This window comes from Felis catus, chromosome A3 (assembly GCF_018350175.1).
Source record: "Felis catus isolate Fca126 chromosome A3, F.catus_Fca126_mat1.0, whole genome shotgun sequence".
NCBI classification, from domain to species: Eukaryota; Metazoa; Chordata; class Mammalia; order Carnivora; family Felidae; genus Felis; species Felis catus.
Window position 1 is genome coordinate 38,823,648 of NC_058370.1, and position 17,917 is coordinate 38,841,564.

Below are 17,917 nucleotides of genomic sequence, written 5' to 3' on the forward strand. Positions count from 1 at the left end.
TCTGGAATGAAGTTTTATTCTCTCAATGATCTCCTGGTTACACTTAGTAACATCCACCCTCCTGGGAGGTAAAGGTAAGATTAGACCATAAGGTTGATACTCAGTGTGAGAGAGGATGTCCCTTAAGGCCAAGTTCTTCAGCATCCTTTGTGTTTTTCCCATCTTCCTAGGGCTTTGCCTTCTCCATGTGTCTAACACCCTTAGCCCACTGTGCTGGCCCCTCTCCCTCTATGCTGGCCCTGTGTTCACCCCCCTCCAGTCTCACTCAGGGGCTGACATGATTAATGGGTCACAGCAGACCCAGGAAATAGCCCCAGGGGCTTCCAAGATTTCTTTGGCTTGAGGCATAGCGGAGGCCCTAAGTCTTCCAGGATTCTACTGTACTCAGTTCCATGTAGGGAGGTCAGACCCCACACAGGTAAGTGTGTCCAGTCAAACTGCTCCCACCTACTCTCAATCCACTACCACCTTCTGCAGGCTCATGCGTGTTTACACACATTCGCCAGGCTGGATGCCTGGAAACGTTAACCTCTCCTGACTCTACCTTTGAGAACTTGGTGAAAATTTTAGAGTTGTTTCCTTTCTACTTTTCTTTCTTCTTCTTCTTCTTCTTCTTCTTCTTCTTCTTCTTCTTCTTCTTCTTCTTTTTTGTTATAAAGACAATACACCACATTAGAGAAAATGAAGAGACCACAGTTAAAATTTTTGTTTTTATATCTGTTTAGTTTTTATATGTGTGCATACAGGTTTTTGTTTTTGTTTTTTTAAAGCAGTAAGCAGAATGTAGGGAATTTTGTTGGCCAACTTTTTCTTCATTTCAGCTGCATTTTCTGATCCATGAGGCCTTTGGGCACTGGAAGCCATCAATAGTAGGGTGGGGCCTGAGGCTCCACTTAAGAGGCAATTCAGAGGGCTGACACTGCACCCCTCAGTTCTTCCCCCAAAGAATCTAAGGTGTCCTTGACCTCCACAGAGCACCAGTAGAAAAATGAGTTGCCTCCCTGAGTTGAACACCCCTGCATGAATCCAATGTCAGGGCTCTGGCATGGCTCCCAGTGGGCCTACATTTTGCATGAGGGAGGTCTAGTATGCACCTATCCCCAGTTGAGTGACGCAAGGCTGGTGCCTTACAGAACAGAGCTGTCAGTGTCTCTAGAGGATGGACCTTGGCACCAGATTCAGAGTAGGTAGAACACTGGGCATTTGTTAGCTGAGCCAACCCCATCAGTTCCACTCTTTCCCCAGATCCAGTGGGTTTTCCTAACTCTGCCAGAGGTTGGAAGGGGACAGCTGAGGATGATGTTGAGCAGGATCCCAGGGGACTGGCCCCCACCACTGCCACAGCCTCCTCAAAGTCTAGTCGGTCTCTTCCCATGAAAACACTCAGCTCCCTCCCAAACTGTAAAAAGCGAATGAAGAGCAGGACTGTTTGACCAACACACTGGCTAAGAGAAACTTTGGAGGCAGCTCAAGGGCTACTGCCTGTTCCACCGGGACCATGCTTCCAAACACAAATATTAACCTTGGCGATCTGTCTGTCTCCTGCTTCACAACTTAGACGGCACTTTTTAGGGTCATGTTTAAGTTGGGGAAGAGAGAGATGAAGAAAAAATTATGAAATCTGCAACAAAGTGAGCTTTTGATTTCTAGACAGTATGTAAATGGTAGTAGTGTTTAAAATCCACCCTGGTTAAAGTCTACTTTTCTAGGAACTTCTAGAACAGAAGGGTGAATCCCAGCAGCCCTTCCTTATGGGGTTCTCTGGTTGAAAACAGAAAAATAAAAACATCAATGCTTAGATTCTTTGTTGCAAAAGCACTCAAGTGACAACTAATCCCCACAACTTGAGATCGGAAACCTTGGGGATCAGCTTCATAAAGCCTGAAGACTTGTCTTGCACCCCAGTGGTTTAGATTTTATGAGACAGTCAGCAGGTGTGGCCATAAGAGGAGACAGAGGAGAGGTTCAGGGAACAACAAAATTTCTTATACTTACAGATCCTAGAGACAATAGGCACATAGCACACCTTGCTGGGCCACGTAGGAAAGACATGAGGGTGGTCAGGAGGCAGAAAATGGAAACGAAGGTTGTGCTGTGGCCACAGCCTTTATTGGGGTTTCCTGGGGAAAGACCAGGCAGAGCAGGATAAACAGTTTAGGATTGAGAGTTTGAAAACTTTCAGCAGGCTCCGGGCTTTAGGAGTGGTTACTAGTTTCCTGGCACTGGCCCCGGCCGTAGGATGATTAAGGCAGAGGAATATTGCCTCCTGGGTTGCGCTGGCCAAGTAGAGTTAAGTGGGACTCTGGATTGGTTAGTTTGCACATCAAGGGTAGGTTCTTGGCCATATCTTTTGCTATCTTTAAGAATTTTCTAACCCAGGAAGGGGTTGTGAGAAGAATTTTTCTAAGATGACAAAACATACAGAAAATTGAAATTATTTACAATTATTTACAATTTATTTACAAAACATACACAAAATTGAAAGTATATACACATAGCCTTCTCCAGAGGGGCTCACAGTCTATGAAAATGCACCTAACTTCATCAGGGATGCCAACTCCAGAAGAAAAAAGTGGTTCTGACCACACCTCGGTGCCAGTGGCAAAGCACTAAAATGTGCCAAAAGTTAAGTGGCCCAGGGACAGGAGAGAACAGTCTTACCAGGACCGTGGGAGCTGTTGGCTGCTAGGAGAAAGCAAAATCCACAAAAGGGCTCAAGTCTTTGAAACTGGGGCTCCAGACTTTAGCAGTTATCTGGGCTTCAGAGAAGCCTGAAAAGTATGCAGTGCATCTGTTACGTTACCCCTTCTTCATTTATGTGAGGTTATTTTAGCTCCTCTACAAATAATTCAGGGCTCTCTTTCAGGAGGGCATTGCAGTACACACCATTAAACCAATACGCCACATCTAATAATTTGCCCGTAGGCAACAATCAGTGGCAAATTTCAGTCTTCATCTCCTAGATGCTTAATTGTGTTCCTACCGGAAGAAATTTGAAAACAGTCAAAAGCGAATTGACTGAATACATTACATACAGGCAAGTAATGTGCAGCCCTTTCAAATGATGTCTTAAGTCATTTAATGTGGGTTGATATGGGAACTAAGAAAGGTTTATAAAACCATACATACAGTGCGATACTAAAAAGGCCACAAAACACAGTAGGATATGGTTTTTACTTAAAATATGTATGTGTTTCTGTACATTCATAGAAAAAAATTCTCCATGAACTCTTCTTTGCCTGTCCTTCACATTCCTGCCTTGACCCATAAAACAGGAACTCCTTCCAACTCTGTGGCTTTCTCAGAGGAGGTTTCCAGCTGTGGGGACAACCCTCCAACCTGGATACAGCAGCTTAACTGGCCATGTCGGCAGCACACAAGTCAGTTAGGGCCATTCTGTCTCAAAACCCTAAAATAGAACCTCCCCCTTTCCTGCCCTCTCAGACCTGCTCTGGCAGGGCCATAGGCTCTATTCTTGCCTCAGACAGGCACAATGAGGCCTCTTTCTGCTTCCAGCTTCTCAGTTTACTTTGGATGGATGAAACCAGTCAGGCTCACTCGTGGTCCATTTGCCACAAACTGAATAATGCATAAAGCTGATAACTGATAAGTGTCATCCAGACTCCTGGAGGGGAAGTGGGATGAATGATAGGATTCAGTCAATAAACCCCACCCTGAACCCAGAATGGCCTAAGGTCATTAGGCCCTAGGAGACATTCAGCAATGCTCAGGAGTCATTTTTGGTTGTTCCAACAAAGATGAAAGTAGACAGGGAGTTGCTGCTGACATGTAAGGGGGAGTGGATAGCAGGCCAGAGATACTGCTACATACCCTACAGTATACAAGGCATCCCTCTGCAATAAAGATTCATTGGACCCAAAATGTTGATAGTGCTGATGTTGAGAAACTTTGGTCTTAAGAATATTTATAGACATACTGACAGCAGTTTGTCTTCTATTTTCTTAGTAATAAAGAAAAAAATAAAAGTTACTTTAAAATTTAAGACAAAGTGGCTATATTATAATTAGGATTTGTCAAATGAATAAGGGAAAGAAGAAAGAAAATAACATGGCTTCTTGAAAAAAGGCGGGTAGCTGGGTGGTTCAGTCAGTTGAGCATCCAACGTCAGCTCAGGTCATGATCTCACAGTTTGTGGGTTGAAACCCTGGATTGGACTCTGCTGACAACTCAGAGCCTGGAGCCTCCTTCGGATTCTGTGTCTCTATCTCTCTCTAGCCCTCCCTGGCGCGCTCTCTCTCTCTCTCTCTCTCTCTCTCTCAAAAATGGATAAATATTTTTTAAAAGGGTAGCTAAGACTATGAATTTCTTGGGCAGGGATATCTATGTGTTGTACAACTTTATATTCTGAGCACTTCTATCAGTAGGTGGCAGGCACATGGTAGGTGCTGGGTAATTGTAGGTAGATGGATGGATGAGTGGATGGGTAGATGGATGGATTGAAAGATGGATGGATGGATGGATGGATGGATGGATGGATGGATTGGATCTGCCTCAACATCATCAAGAACACTTAAATATCTCATGGTAATCATTTTATAATATATACTTATGGCAAATCATCATGTTGTATACCTTAAACAATTTTACATGTCAATTATATCTCAATAAAATTGGAAACAAATAGGAAAAAAAAAAGGTAAAGTGCCTGTACCTTGTCAAAAGCTCAGGTATGGCCAATGTTGGTGAGTATTTATTGAAAAAAAGTATAAAATCTGGGTCTCACCAACAGCCCCAGCTCTCTTTGGAAGCCCCTCTATGATGGACATAATAGAGAGGTAGAGAGATTGAACTTAGTACAGTCCAATCATAACTGTGCATTACTAGGAAAGAAATGTGGTAAGTTGACCCATCCCTAGGGACTTAATAAATTTCATGTTGGCTTATTTTTTTCTCTTCTTACTCAAATGATGTGAATTTTTAGCTACTGATACTGTGGTATGGGTGGTGTAGTGCATGCCAGAAAGCATGTTGTTCTGTTTCCATAGGTTTATTATGTCTGGTCAGTCTTAATTAAAAGACTCCCTTTGTCTTCTCTTTAGGGCTTCTGGACATGGCGCCTGAACTTTATTTTTGGCCCTGAGTATTGATGTTGCTTCCTGTTTTGGTGTCAGAATAATGGCATACAGCATGGGAGCTAAGGCAGCTCTCACCTTCCTTCTTATTCCCTAGGACAATTCTGGACCCACAACAGATCAAGTGCATCATACAAGAGCCAGCAACTCTGACGTGCAAAACTCCCATGTCCTGCCACCTCCTGCCTGTTGATATTTTTGACAGTCCTCAATTAGCACGGTACAGTTAACTTCAGCCTGTCATTTGTGTGGGCTAAGCTGTTTGAAAAATCCTGGGGTCAGGAGGGGTCAGCCAGTGGTGGGAGGACCATTTTCCCATAAACAAATGATGGAACCTCTATGTCTGGAAGACACCAGCTGTGGTTTGGTGCCAGGGGCCTTGTGAGGGGATAGAAATGTCAGCCCCTTTCCTCCTTGGCTCCGCAGGCTGTCTCTTCCTGGGACTGATGCTTTTCCATTCCATTATCAGGAGCTCCTGAGGAGGCCTCTGGATCACAAGGATGTCTGCCTCCAGCTTCATGTTATCATTACTAGTGCTAAAGATGTAACATTTACCTCCCAGGTAACTTATTCTTTTTTTTTTTTTAATTTTTTTTTTTAACGTTTATTTATTTTTGAGACAGAGAGAGACAGCATGAACGGGGGAGGGGCAGAGAGAGAGGGAGACACAGAATCGGAAGCAGGCTCCAGGCTCTGAGCCATCAGCCCAGAGCCCGACGCGGGGCTCGAACTCCCGGACTGCGAGATCGTGACCTGGCTGAAGTCGGACGCTTAACCGACTGAGCCACCCAGGCGCCCCCCAGGTAACTTATTCTTGAGAACATCTAGGAAAGTTGGTTTTGGTTTTAGAATAGTTAATGTTTCACAAAGACCATGTCACCAAAACCACAAGGCCATATCACTGAGAGAATATTTATTCTTATGATTAGGGGCATGGGAGGAAAAGCATGCAGATAATATAAAACAAATTTCTATCAAAAAGATAGAAATGAAAAAGAAAGGGACCAGAAAACTCAGCTTTGTTTTATATGACTTGAAATTTCTATTTGATCCCTCAGTAGATTGTTACCCAAACCCTGATATTAGAAAGAAGGCTCTGCCCATTCACATGTAATATCACAGTATATATAGAAATTTGCAAGGAATCTACAAAAAAAATCTAGAACTAATAAATGAGCTTATCAAGGTCACAGGATACAAGGTCAACATTTAAAAGCAATCAATCATGCAGGGGCACCTAGTTTGCTCAGTGGGTAGAGCATGTGACTTTTGATCTCAGGGTTGTGAGTTTGAGCCCCATGTTGGAGGTAGAGTTTACTTTTAAAAATAATGATAACATAATAAAATTCAAAAAAGAAAGATAACCAATCAATCATCTTGTTTTATGCTAGCAATCAACAGTTAGAAATAAAAAAAATTAAAAATATGATTTACAATAGCCCCAGAAATGACATAATTCTGTAGGAATCTAAAAAATAGGTACAGAATATATATGAGGAAAATTACAAAACATTAGTGAAAGAAATCATGGAATGTCTAAATAAATAGAAATACCACATCCATGAATGGGAAGACTCAACATAGTCAAGATGTTAATTTTCCCCCCAAATGATCTAAAGACTTGACTAAATTCCAATCTCAATCCCAGTAGGATTTTCTTTTGTGGATAAAGTAACACTGGCTATAAAATTTATATGGAAATGCAACTAGAAGAGCCAAAACAATTTTGAAAAATAATAATAAATTTGGAGAAATCATGCTATCTCATTTTAAGATTTATTATAGAGCAATAGTAATGAGAACCATCAAAATTAAAAACATTTGCTCCACAAAAGACACTATTAAAAGAAAAAAAAAAGAAGGATACAGACTGGGAGAGATATTTGCAATTCATGTGTCTGACAAAGAACTTATAACCAGAAAATATAAATAACTCTCAAAACTCAACAGTATGGAAATAAACAATTTAATTTTAAAATGGGCAAAAACTGAATAGGCCTCTCTCCAAAGAAGATGCAAAGATGGTAAATAACCAAAACATAATTAGCCATTAAGGATTCCAAAATAATACCAGAAGATACTACTATATGTGTACTTGAATGGCCAAAAAAAAAAAAAAAAAAAAAAAAAAAAGACAATACCAAGTGTTAATAAAGACACAGAGCTACTGGAACTCTATATATTGCTGTTGGGAATGCAACATAGAATAGCCATTCTGGGAAACTGGTGGTTTTTGGTACAATAAAGCATATATTTACCATATTACCCAGCAACCCTATTCCTGGATATTTACTTTAGAGAAATGAAAACCTACAATTCACACAGAAACCTGATCACAAATGTTTTAGCAGCTTTGTTCATAAACTCCTAAAACGGAAATGGCCAAGATATTTTTCAATGGGTGAGTGGGTTAACAAACTGTGAAACCACCATATAATGGAATACTATTCGCACAAAGACTTGGGTAGATGCAACAAGTTGGATAAATCTTAAAGGTACTAAGCTGTGTAAAAGAAGCCAGTCTTGGGGCGCCTGGGTGGCTCAGTCAGTTAAGTGATCGACTCTTATTTTCGGCTCAGGTCATGATCTCACAGTTCATGAGTTCAAGCCTCACGTCCGGCTCTGTGCTTACAGTGTGGAGTCTGCTCTGGATTCTCTCTCTCCCTCTCTCTCTGCCCCTCCCTTGCTTGCACACACACACTCTCTCTCTAAATAAATAAACTTAAATGAATTAAAAAAAAGCCAGCCTCAAAAGGTTAACATATTATATGATTCTATCTATACTATATCCTTGAAAAGGTAAAACTATGGGAAAAGACACACTAGATTAGTGATTGCTTGGGGGGAGGGTGAGAAATTGTGCCTCTAAAGGAGCAGCATGAGGAAATTTGGGTGGTTATAGGATTTTCTGTGTCACAATTGTATCTTATTTTAAGATTTTCTAAAATTTAAAAGCAGCCTTTTAAATATCTAATCATTATGTTATACACCTGAAATGAATACAATATTATGTAACCATTATATCTCAATAAAAAAGAATAGACTTTGTAGAACCAAAGGACAGTGTGATCTAAGATAACTTCTGGTGATAAAAATGTTCTATATCTGTGATATGCAGTACTTCAGTCACTTATCACATGTGACCAGAAAGCACTTGAAATGCGACTAGTTTGAGACGTTCAATGTTCTATTTTATTTAATTATTTTAACTTTAAATAGTCACACATGGCTAGTAGTTACTGCATTGGGCAGTAAAGTTACAAAACACTTGAATTGCTATGTTGTGTTCCAGAGTTTAGCTAACGTATGCAGATGTAGAAAACATGAGAATATCCAGAAAGATAAGAAATCCCAAATTCATTATATGTATACTCATTGAGAATGCATTAACTTAGATTTTATAGCAGAATTGTCTTCCTGATTAAGGTTTTCTGAGATTTGGGTTAGTATGCACTTACATTTTTTCATCGTACTATATCCAATGAAGTGATGGGCATGAGGGCTATATGGGGGCAGAGGAGAGGAGCAGGAGATAAAACCAGCAGCTTCCTATGTGACAGCAGGAAGCCAATCTATATCATTTTTTAACTGTTGTAAATAATTCAAAGGAAAATCATTACTTATTGACTTGACTTGGATTAGCCACAATGAGTAACCATGATGCCTCTTGGACTTAGACACTGTACAACCGTCAAACAAGTGTTAAAATAATACTTAAAGAGGTACCTGGTGGCTCAGTTGGTTGAGCCTCTGACTTCAGTTCAGGTCCTGATCTAATGGCTTGTGAGTTTGAGCCCTGCATCAGGCTCTGTGCTGACAGCTCGGAGCTTGGAGCATGCTTCAGATTCTGTCTCCCTCTCTCTGCGCCTCCCCCACTTACAAACTATCTCTCTTTCTCTCTCAAAAATAAATAAACATTAAAAGATATTTTTTAAAGTAATACTTACAAAAATACATGGTTCTTCATAATCTGGTCTCTGACCACTCTTTCCACTCTCCACACACACACAGACAGAGGGACTTGTAATTTCCCCACCACACATCTCTGTCCCTTTGCTTTGTCCATCATTCCACATGGAGTCCCCTTTCTACTCTCTTTTTGCCTTGTTTCTATCCATCTTGTACTATTATTGATCTTAATAGTTTGAACTTGAGTCACTCTCATTTAGTTAGCTTGCCTTAAGTGATATGATCCATGACACCATGGTTTTGGTGTGCTAGTTATATTTTTGCCAGCACATACTAGAGCAAATATACTATAATGAAAAATATTTAGTCATTTGTACCCTAAAGTCAACTCATGTATCACCAGTGCCACATTCAGTCTTTGGGCAATGTGGCTTTCACAGTCAGCTCAAGCATCTACACTTCCAAGAAGTGGGTTATGTACCTCTACTGCTCCAGCAGTTAGGCATAAGCCTCTGGTAAGAAAATTAGAAGACTCTTCAGTGGGGAAATTGACTGACATTTGGGAGTCCTCCCACAGAGCAGCTGGACCACTGCCTGATTCCACTGTGACGCCCTTCTGGCATATAAAGCCTCCAGTCATGTCTTAAGTACTTTACTAGAAATAGAGACAGAGAGGGGTGCCTGGGTGGCTCAGCTGGTTAAGTGTCTGACTCTTGGTTTCAACTCGGGTCATGATCTCATGGTTTGTGGGTTCAAGCCCCGCCTCAGGCTCTGTGCTGGTAGTGCAGAGGCTGTTTGAGATTTTCTCTCTCTCTCTCTCTCTCTCTCTCTCTCTCTCTCTCTCTCTCTCTCTTCTCTCTCTCTTTCTCTCTCTCCCTTTTCTCTGCTCCCCTCAGCCCCAGCCACTTGCTCACTCTCTCTCTCAAAATAAATAAATAAATAAATAAATAAATAAACTTAAAAAAAAATAGCAACAGAGAGCCAAAGATCACCAAATAGTTGAGGAATGTCTCCTAACATAGAACACAAAAACTGAAACAAAGAACTAGGGAAAAAACAAACACGAAAGTCAAAGCGATAATGTGGAGATCAGAAGAAAATGACAAAAATCCCACTAATTCTTAGATTGAAAAGAGAAGATGTTGCATCCATGAGACAAGAAGAGAAAACTATAAAAAATAATGGATGAAATAATAAGAAAGAACTCTAACAAATTTAAAATAAGATGGCTAAAATTTAAAAGAATCAGTAGAAGGCTTGGAAAATAAAGTAGATGAAACCTCTCAGGAAGAACAAATATATACAAAGAGTTTTCATAAAGAGTGATTAAGAGACTCAGGGAATCAATCTAGGAGATCCAAGATCCAAATAATAGTTATTTTGAACACTTAGAGAATGGAGAGGGAAAGAAATGACTAAGGAAATAATAAAAGAAAAATTCCATAATTAAAGAGTGTGCCTTGAGACTGAAAGGGTCCACTGAGTGACCAGTACTGTGAGACTCGTGGAAATAAAGAGAAGATAACAAAAAATATCCCAGAGAGAGAGAGAAAAGGAGAAAAAAAATGTCACTTACAAAAGATGGGAAATGAAATTTGCATTGGACTAGTCACAACAAAACATGTGCTAGAAGACAGTAAAGCAATTGAGTTTTGACCAGGGATTTATATGCAGCCAAAATCCAAATTATTGTAAGAGGGACAATAAAGACATTTCAGACACATCCCTGGACTGAAGGAATAAGTCCCTCCCATGTGCCCTGCCTTAGGAAACCACTAGTGAACCTTCTTACAAAAGGAGGGGGTAAGCCAAGAAAGTGGGAGACATGGGGATCCAAAAAACAAGGAATCCAAAAAGGGAAGCTGCAGGGTGATGGTGAAAAAACTCCAGGATGACAACCATGAGGTAGCCCTAATGACTGCATCAAAACAGGAGAACACAGGGGTTCAGGAGAGAAGACTTCAGAGGAAATAAGTAGAACAAATTATCTGACATGTTTGAGCTTTTGGAAAAGATATCAACAGGTGAGGATTGACAGACCTGATGGAAAAAATTAAGGTAGGACCAAGAAAACTCTGGGAATGAAAAACAACAATAAAACTAAGCACTGGGTAAAAAAGATAATCACAATTCCTACTTGGTTTTGGGGTCAACCATATTTACCAACCATAACAATATAAATAGTGACAATTAATTCAGCTAAAAACTGCAATGTAATTATGAGAATAGGGAGAGAGGAAAAGGGGAGGGAGTGCGCAAAGGTATTGTGTCCTTATTTAACACAGCAGGAAGTCAACACATATGGTCTAAAATGAATAATCCAGAAAGAGTATAAGCAAAAAGAGAGAAATCACAAAGAAAAAAAAAAAAAAGAAAGAAAGAAACAGTTGAAAAGAAACAGTTGAAAGCAAGTGGGCCTTGGGCAGCAGGAGTTAGGGGTAAGAACTGGTAAGGCCCTTGTTATTTGGGGGCTTATTTAATTTTTAAATTATGTCTATATATTTCACACACACACACACACACACACACACACACACACACACGTGAAAAAGAGAGAGAGGAATTATGGCTGCCGGGCAGTAGAGCAGAAAGCAAAGATTTAGCTGCTGAGGGGAGCCATAAATTATAGCACAGCCAACTTTCTAAAGGCTCCCTTCTGCACACGATACCCCCAGATAATGTGACAATATTACACAAGGGAAGAGAAGGAAAGCCATGCCCAAGCTCCACCCTCCCTTTTGGGAAATTCTTGGCTCATTTCACAATACTGAGTCTTTGTTTCATGGTGTTTGCAGGACTCTGCCCTTTTGGAGGTGAGATGTTTACTTTCCATGGCCAGAAATTTTCCTACATCCCTATCCCACCATACACGTGGCTGAGGAATTGCATGAGCTCTAGCATGCCTCCTCCAACACTGTGTGTCAAGCCTTGGCCACAAATTACGTGTAACGTGATGGTGATGGTGCCTTTGGAATGCTTTACAGTCTGTCTCTGTCTTCCATTTTGACCAGCTGAATGGTTCATGATGTAACTAGGGATCTGATTGGTGGGGAGATGCCAACTTAACTTAGCTACACTTAAATGCCTCTGTGTAACTCTTCCTGTCTCCTTCCTCCTAAGCTCCCATTTATCTTGGTCAAGGAGATCCCCCAACCTCAAAGAGTCCTATAGAAAGTTCACTGTTCCTCGCTTTGCAGCAAAATAGCTATGTTGATACCATGTGCAGCCTTGCTCGTAACTCAGCCCTACTGCTTCTTCCTGCTATTAGACTAACATGCTGCTGGTATTTTCCTCTAACTCTTCATTCCCACTGGATTCTTGACAGGGAAACTAAAGTTTTGTCTTGTAAAGCAATCATAAATCAAAAAATAAAGGAGAGCCAGAGAAAAGGCAAAAAGAGAGGAGCCTCACAAACCCATATCTCATTTCCAGGACTTGTTGTTGAGATGTTAGTATTTTACATAATAAGAGGTTTTATGGCTTAAATTCAAGAGGTGGGAATGCAGAAGTTAGTATTCCAGTCATGCCTACAGATTTTTCCAGACCTGACAATCAAGAATATGAGCAATTGTTGTGAAGCACAGTCTCCTCATTCAGCATATAAAGGTCAGAGAAATAATCTGCCTTTCTATACTTAGTCTTGGGGAACTGGGTTTTGGGAGCTGCCAGCAGCTTCATAACTTAACTAACAGAACTAAGCCTACATCAACATGACTTTACCATTTGTTCCAGAAAATTCTTGTCTACTAAATAACCTCAGTGTTTGCTCCAGGAGCTTCCTGAACATTTACTTATTTTCAAACAATGGACTACTCAACCAGCCCCTTTTCAGGCCAACAAGTTGCTCTATGGGACAGACCTACTTGTTTATCAGAACATACTTTGCTCTAGAACCTTTACCTTTTTGTGAACTTTGCCCATTTGGAATCCCCACATTGAAAGACCTGCCTTAAACCACTCAAAACCAGATCTAAACCCCTACACACATGACCTTTCCTTTTGAAGCTACTACTAAGACTTGGTCAAGGTGGTGTTCTCCCTTATTACAGTGCGTAATTAACAGCTTTGCTTGATCAGTAGAGTACTGGTATGGTCTTTTTGGGGAGTTGGCAGTCAACAAATACATGTATTTCAACCACTTTTGTATAGTCACAACCGTTAGCTTGGCAGTCTTGTTCTGTTAACCTGTTTCTATTTCTCTTATTCATTTGTTCATTCATTTAAAAAAATATATTTTTTAGTTCCACTGTGAGCCAGGGGAGATAAAGAAGCTCGGTTCCTCATGTCATGACGTAAGGAGAAAAGACACTCATCGATGAATTCCACAAATATCAATGACTATAAACTATACTAAGTGCTATAAAGGAAGAGGGTGTTGTGCCAAAGAAACATTTATTAGGCCAACTATGGGAAATCCTCAAAGGATTACTCCACTGGGGCTGAGCTAGGAGGAATGAGTAATCTCCAGGTCTGAAAAAGGAGTCTGAACTGGAGTCTGAAGGACAACTTTGCAGGTTGAAGGAAAAATTCACCCCTGTTAGGTTAGGAATTCATTAACATTCTCTTCAATTCTTTTATCTTCAGGGTCAGATAACCATTTTGTTTCTTCTGGCTATTTCTCTTTCACAGAAATGAAAAAGAAAGAGAAATATATTTCAAAAGGAAGAACACCAAAAAGAAAAGACAACATATCCATGTTTTTCATTGTTAAACTCCCATTTCCCAAAGGCCCTTTAAACCCCTGGTAAGAAGCAATAATGGTAAAAATGGAAGATCCCAACCTCTCTGAAAAACAGTCTGGTAATTTCTTATACTTATATTCTTATATAAATGTAATGGCGCCTGGGTGGCTCAGTCGGTTAAAGTGTCTGACTTCAGCTCAGGTCATGATCTCACTGTTGGTGGGTTTGAGTCCCGCATCGGTCTCTATGCTGACAGCTCAGAGCCGGGAGCCTGCTTCAGATTCTGTGTCTCCCTCTCTCTCTGCCCCTCCCCCACTTGCACTCTGTCTCTCTCTGTTTCTTGAAAATAAATAAATGTTAAAAATTTTTTTAAAAATGTAAAATACCATTTAACCCAGGATTTTCACTCCCAGGTATTTACCCAGGAGAAATGAAAACATACACCCTCACTTAAATATGAATATGACTTAAATATGAATATCCTTAGCAGTACTGTTCTTAGTAGTCCTGGACTGAAAAAACCTGGTACTCATCAATAGTAGAATAGATAAATAAATTGTGGTGTATTCATTTAGTGGAATACTATACAGCGGATAAAAATAAGTGATCTACTGCTATATGTAATAACATGGATACATATTTAAAACATATTTAAAAGTCAGATGCAAATGAGTACATACCATATGATTCCATTTATATGAAATTCTATTAAAGGCAAAAAAAACCCCACATCAATCTGTAGTAACAGAAAACAGATCAGTGATTACTAAGAGTCAGAAGGAAAGCAGCATTAGAGTGCAAAGCAGCATTAGAGAAACTTTCAGGGTTATAAAGATGTTTTATATCTTGATTGTGGTGGCAGTTACACAGAAATATGTGTTTTCCAAAATTCATTGAACAGTACATTTGAAATGGGTGTATTTTATAATACATAAATTCTACCTACATGAAATTGACCCCCCCTTTTTTTTTAATAAAATGAAGGTGGAAGAAGTTGGTTTCTAAATAAGACTGCTGAACCCTGCTCCAAATTTGATTAAGAGTCAAAGTTTTATGGCAATCTTGCTGCAGGGAAAGGAACTATATATATCAGGCTAATCCAAGGACTTACTTTGGCGGGGGAGGGGGGGACATTTTATGGGAAAAGAAATGGTTAGGTAATTTTTGTTAGACTAGATACCAAGTGAAAGAAACGTCTAATTAAAGATCTTTAGAATCTTTACTGACAGCCAGCTGGGAGTCACCTGGAAGGATAAGTAACTGGTTTCTCAAACATGATCTTAATCCCATTGGAATGCATCAGAAAATTGCATCTGCATTGATCAGAAATGCCAATTTCTTCCTATGAGGGGGTTTGTGTATAATAACTCACAAAAAAGTCCAATTCCAGACAAAATTTGGTACAATTTTTTTTCTCCCAAATATAAATTCACTAAGAAAAAAAAAAAAGATGGAAGGAAAACATTTAAAAATGTTAAGTGCTGTGATTATTTCTCAGTGATGGGATTTTAAAGGACTTTAATTTTCTTCCTTGTCTCATTTTTAAGACATTTTCTAGTATATCAAATGTATCACTTTTATAGTTCCAATAATGAGAAGGAAATGCTTTACACCATCAATTAAATAAATAATTCCATTTATTCATTATAACATGTTTGATTATGAAAAATAAAGTAAGCAATATGAAAGTGCTGGCCTGGGATCCCATGGAGGACAAGCCATGCTTTCTCAATGGCACTAAGCTGAGGAGTGAAGCAAGGTTAGGAAGGAAGATGAGGAATTCCTTCCCTAGAGAAGGAAAAATGCCAGGAGATGAGTGGTGCCATGGCCACCATGGCCATCGGGGGAGGAGCAGGGACTGATTTGCTCCTGTCAGTTCTCCTCACATTTTTTGTTCCTGTAGTGGCCAAAGACAGACAGATAACAAAGGTCCACCTGACATACAACAGCTTGCCCTGTGCCCCCGTCCATGAGCTTACGAGCTGGACTGAAACTCCTAGTTTTGTAAACATAGACCCAGGATTTGAAGTCTACATAGCTGACCCCTATGATGGGTCAAACTCGTATCTGCATTGAAATACCTATGCCCATTGAAAGAAAAAACAACTTGAAGCAATCTGGAGTAATGTGCTTTTCATCAGGTGCCCTACCTACTGCATCTTCCAAGACCAAATTAGGATGCATCTTTCTAAGTCAGCCAGCTCCTCATGCTGCAGCGTAGGGTATCTGTTGTGGAGATGAGGAAAAGAGAGAACTCAAAGGCAATTTGCAGATTTTGTACATGAGCCACTGAGTAAATGAGAATATCAATTGAAATGGTGAATTCTGGGGGAAGGAGCAGGCTTGGGGGTGGAGATGGGGAGATAGAAACTAAGGGTTCTGTGTTGGGCACATTATGAAATGCTTTATTGGGTGTTACAGTGAACATACCAAGTCAGGAGTTTGGAGTTTAGGTGCATTTCAGGCTGGAGATTTGGGAGACATGATACTTAAGGCACCAGACAGAATAAAATCATCTTTGGGGAAAAAGGGCTGATAACCAAGCACTGGGACCACCAACGTTCAGTGGCCAGGAAAAGAAGAGAAACCATAAAAGGATACTGAGAAGGAAACCAGGGAGGTATGAGGAAAACCAAAAAGCATTAAGTGTCTCAGAATCCAAGTGAAGAAAGTCTTTAATTCTAAATCTTCAACAACTCCAGTTTCTTATCTTTCAACAATCCTTTAAGCAATGGCTGTACTATTTCAGCCCAACAACCTACCACTCCCACACCTAATGAAAAGATATTTACTAAGATTAAGTATTTGGACAGTGGCCCAACATCCTCCCAGCCACCTGTGTGGTTGATTTTTCCTGCTCTTGCCCAGAGAAAGGAGAGCCAAAAACAAGTCCCCTGGATAAGAGATTTATTCTCTGGCCTTTATGATATAAAATGAGCCATCCCCCTTTTATACCAGCATTGACTGCCATGAACTAAGTGTGAGTTTAATAGACATGTTCTCCCAGTGAAAGATAGTTGCAAAGAGCATTCTTCTAGGGGTGTACCAAAAAAAAAAAAAAAAAAAAAAAAGCATTTCCTCTTTCCTTGCAGGCTCTGCACTGGTCTTGGTACCAAGAGGTAAACACACACACACACACACACACACACACACACACACACACACACACAAATCCAACTCAGAGCAAGGATTCAAAACACTGAGCAGCTCAGGAATTGATTTTAGGAGCGGAAGTATCAAAGTTACCACCACCTAGCTCTTGCTAAGCCTTAGGCGTTGTAGCTAATCAGTTAGTAACATTGAAAGACTCCTTTTATGGAGGCTTCCCCACCATCAATGAACTCATTCTATATAAATATTTAGCCAGGCAATAAACCGGACAGCCTATATTACTCAACATCAGCCTCAAAAGACCCTCTCGATTTATATACACGGCATCTTGGTGGAGCAATACATTTTACACGCATGACATGGTCAGCGATAAATATACCAGGGTAGGTCAAAGCCTATTTGGTTCTCTGCTTTTAACTGTCTTGGGCTTTGTGTGTTTCTTTAATCAGTTGGATGATTTAGATAAACAACATGTATTAGTCTTTGTAAGTGTAACATGCCTTGAACTTTCTCCAGATATTCATTCCCATTCATCATCGTAATAGTTGCTCCCCCTTGGCCATCATTAAGATTAGAAACGTCCTTGAACCATTTAATGATATTCCACAAGACTGGACAGACTTTTCATGCCTTGATGAATTGCGATCACTCAGCTTAGACCAATGAAATCGGATATCCTTTAATGTGCCTGATGACTTTAAGGAGTTTAGGGAAAGCAGTGCTCAGGAATCAAAATGGCTTCACAGAATAACCATTCATTTGAGGGAAGATGCATGATTTAAGTAAAAATTGATTAATGAGTTAATATCTAATCTGATAGCTAACTGTAATATATATTATTTCTCTGTTCATACTGCTAAATATGGTTTTATCTACAAGTGTCCATTTATTATAGAACTCACTAGAAGAAGGTATGATACAATTTTTTTTAAAGCATAAATTGGAGTGTTAAACAAGGTTCTTTCAAGTAAAATGACTTTTATATGTTCATACTGCTGATGAGGAAAACAATATAAAGACAAGTCTGGGCTAGAATGTGTTTAACTACCTTGGAGCTGAGAAAGACTAGTTGCCTCTATTTTATGGGCCTTTGCAGCTCCAGATGGTCACCATGGGAATGAT

The 17,917-nt window shown here is 39.9% G+C and overlaps 1 protein-coding gene across 2 annotated transcripts in view; it reads right to left on the reverse strand.

The window, feature by feature from the left end:
• Positions 1–1,950: 1,950 nt before the first annotated feature.
• The window catches only part of TASP1 (taspase 1), a 298,108-nt gene continuing 282,141 nt past the window's right edge, over positions 1,951–17,917 (reverse strand). Inside the window, exon 15 of one of the 2 annotated variants that reach the window (XM_045053884.1) lies at positions 1,951–2,120. In XM_045053884.1, coding sequence (XP_044909819.1) covers positions 1,966–2,120 — 155 coding nt within the window. In that variant the 3' untranslated portion in view covers positions 1,951–1,965. The remainder of the gene's footprint in view (positions 2,121–17,917) is intronic. The other variant, XM_045053888.1, reaches the window with a different exon arrangement.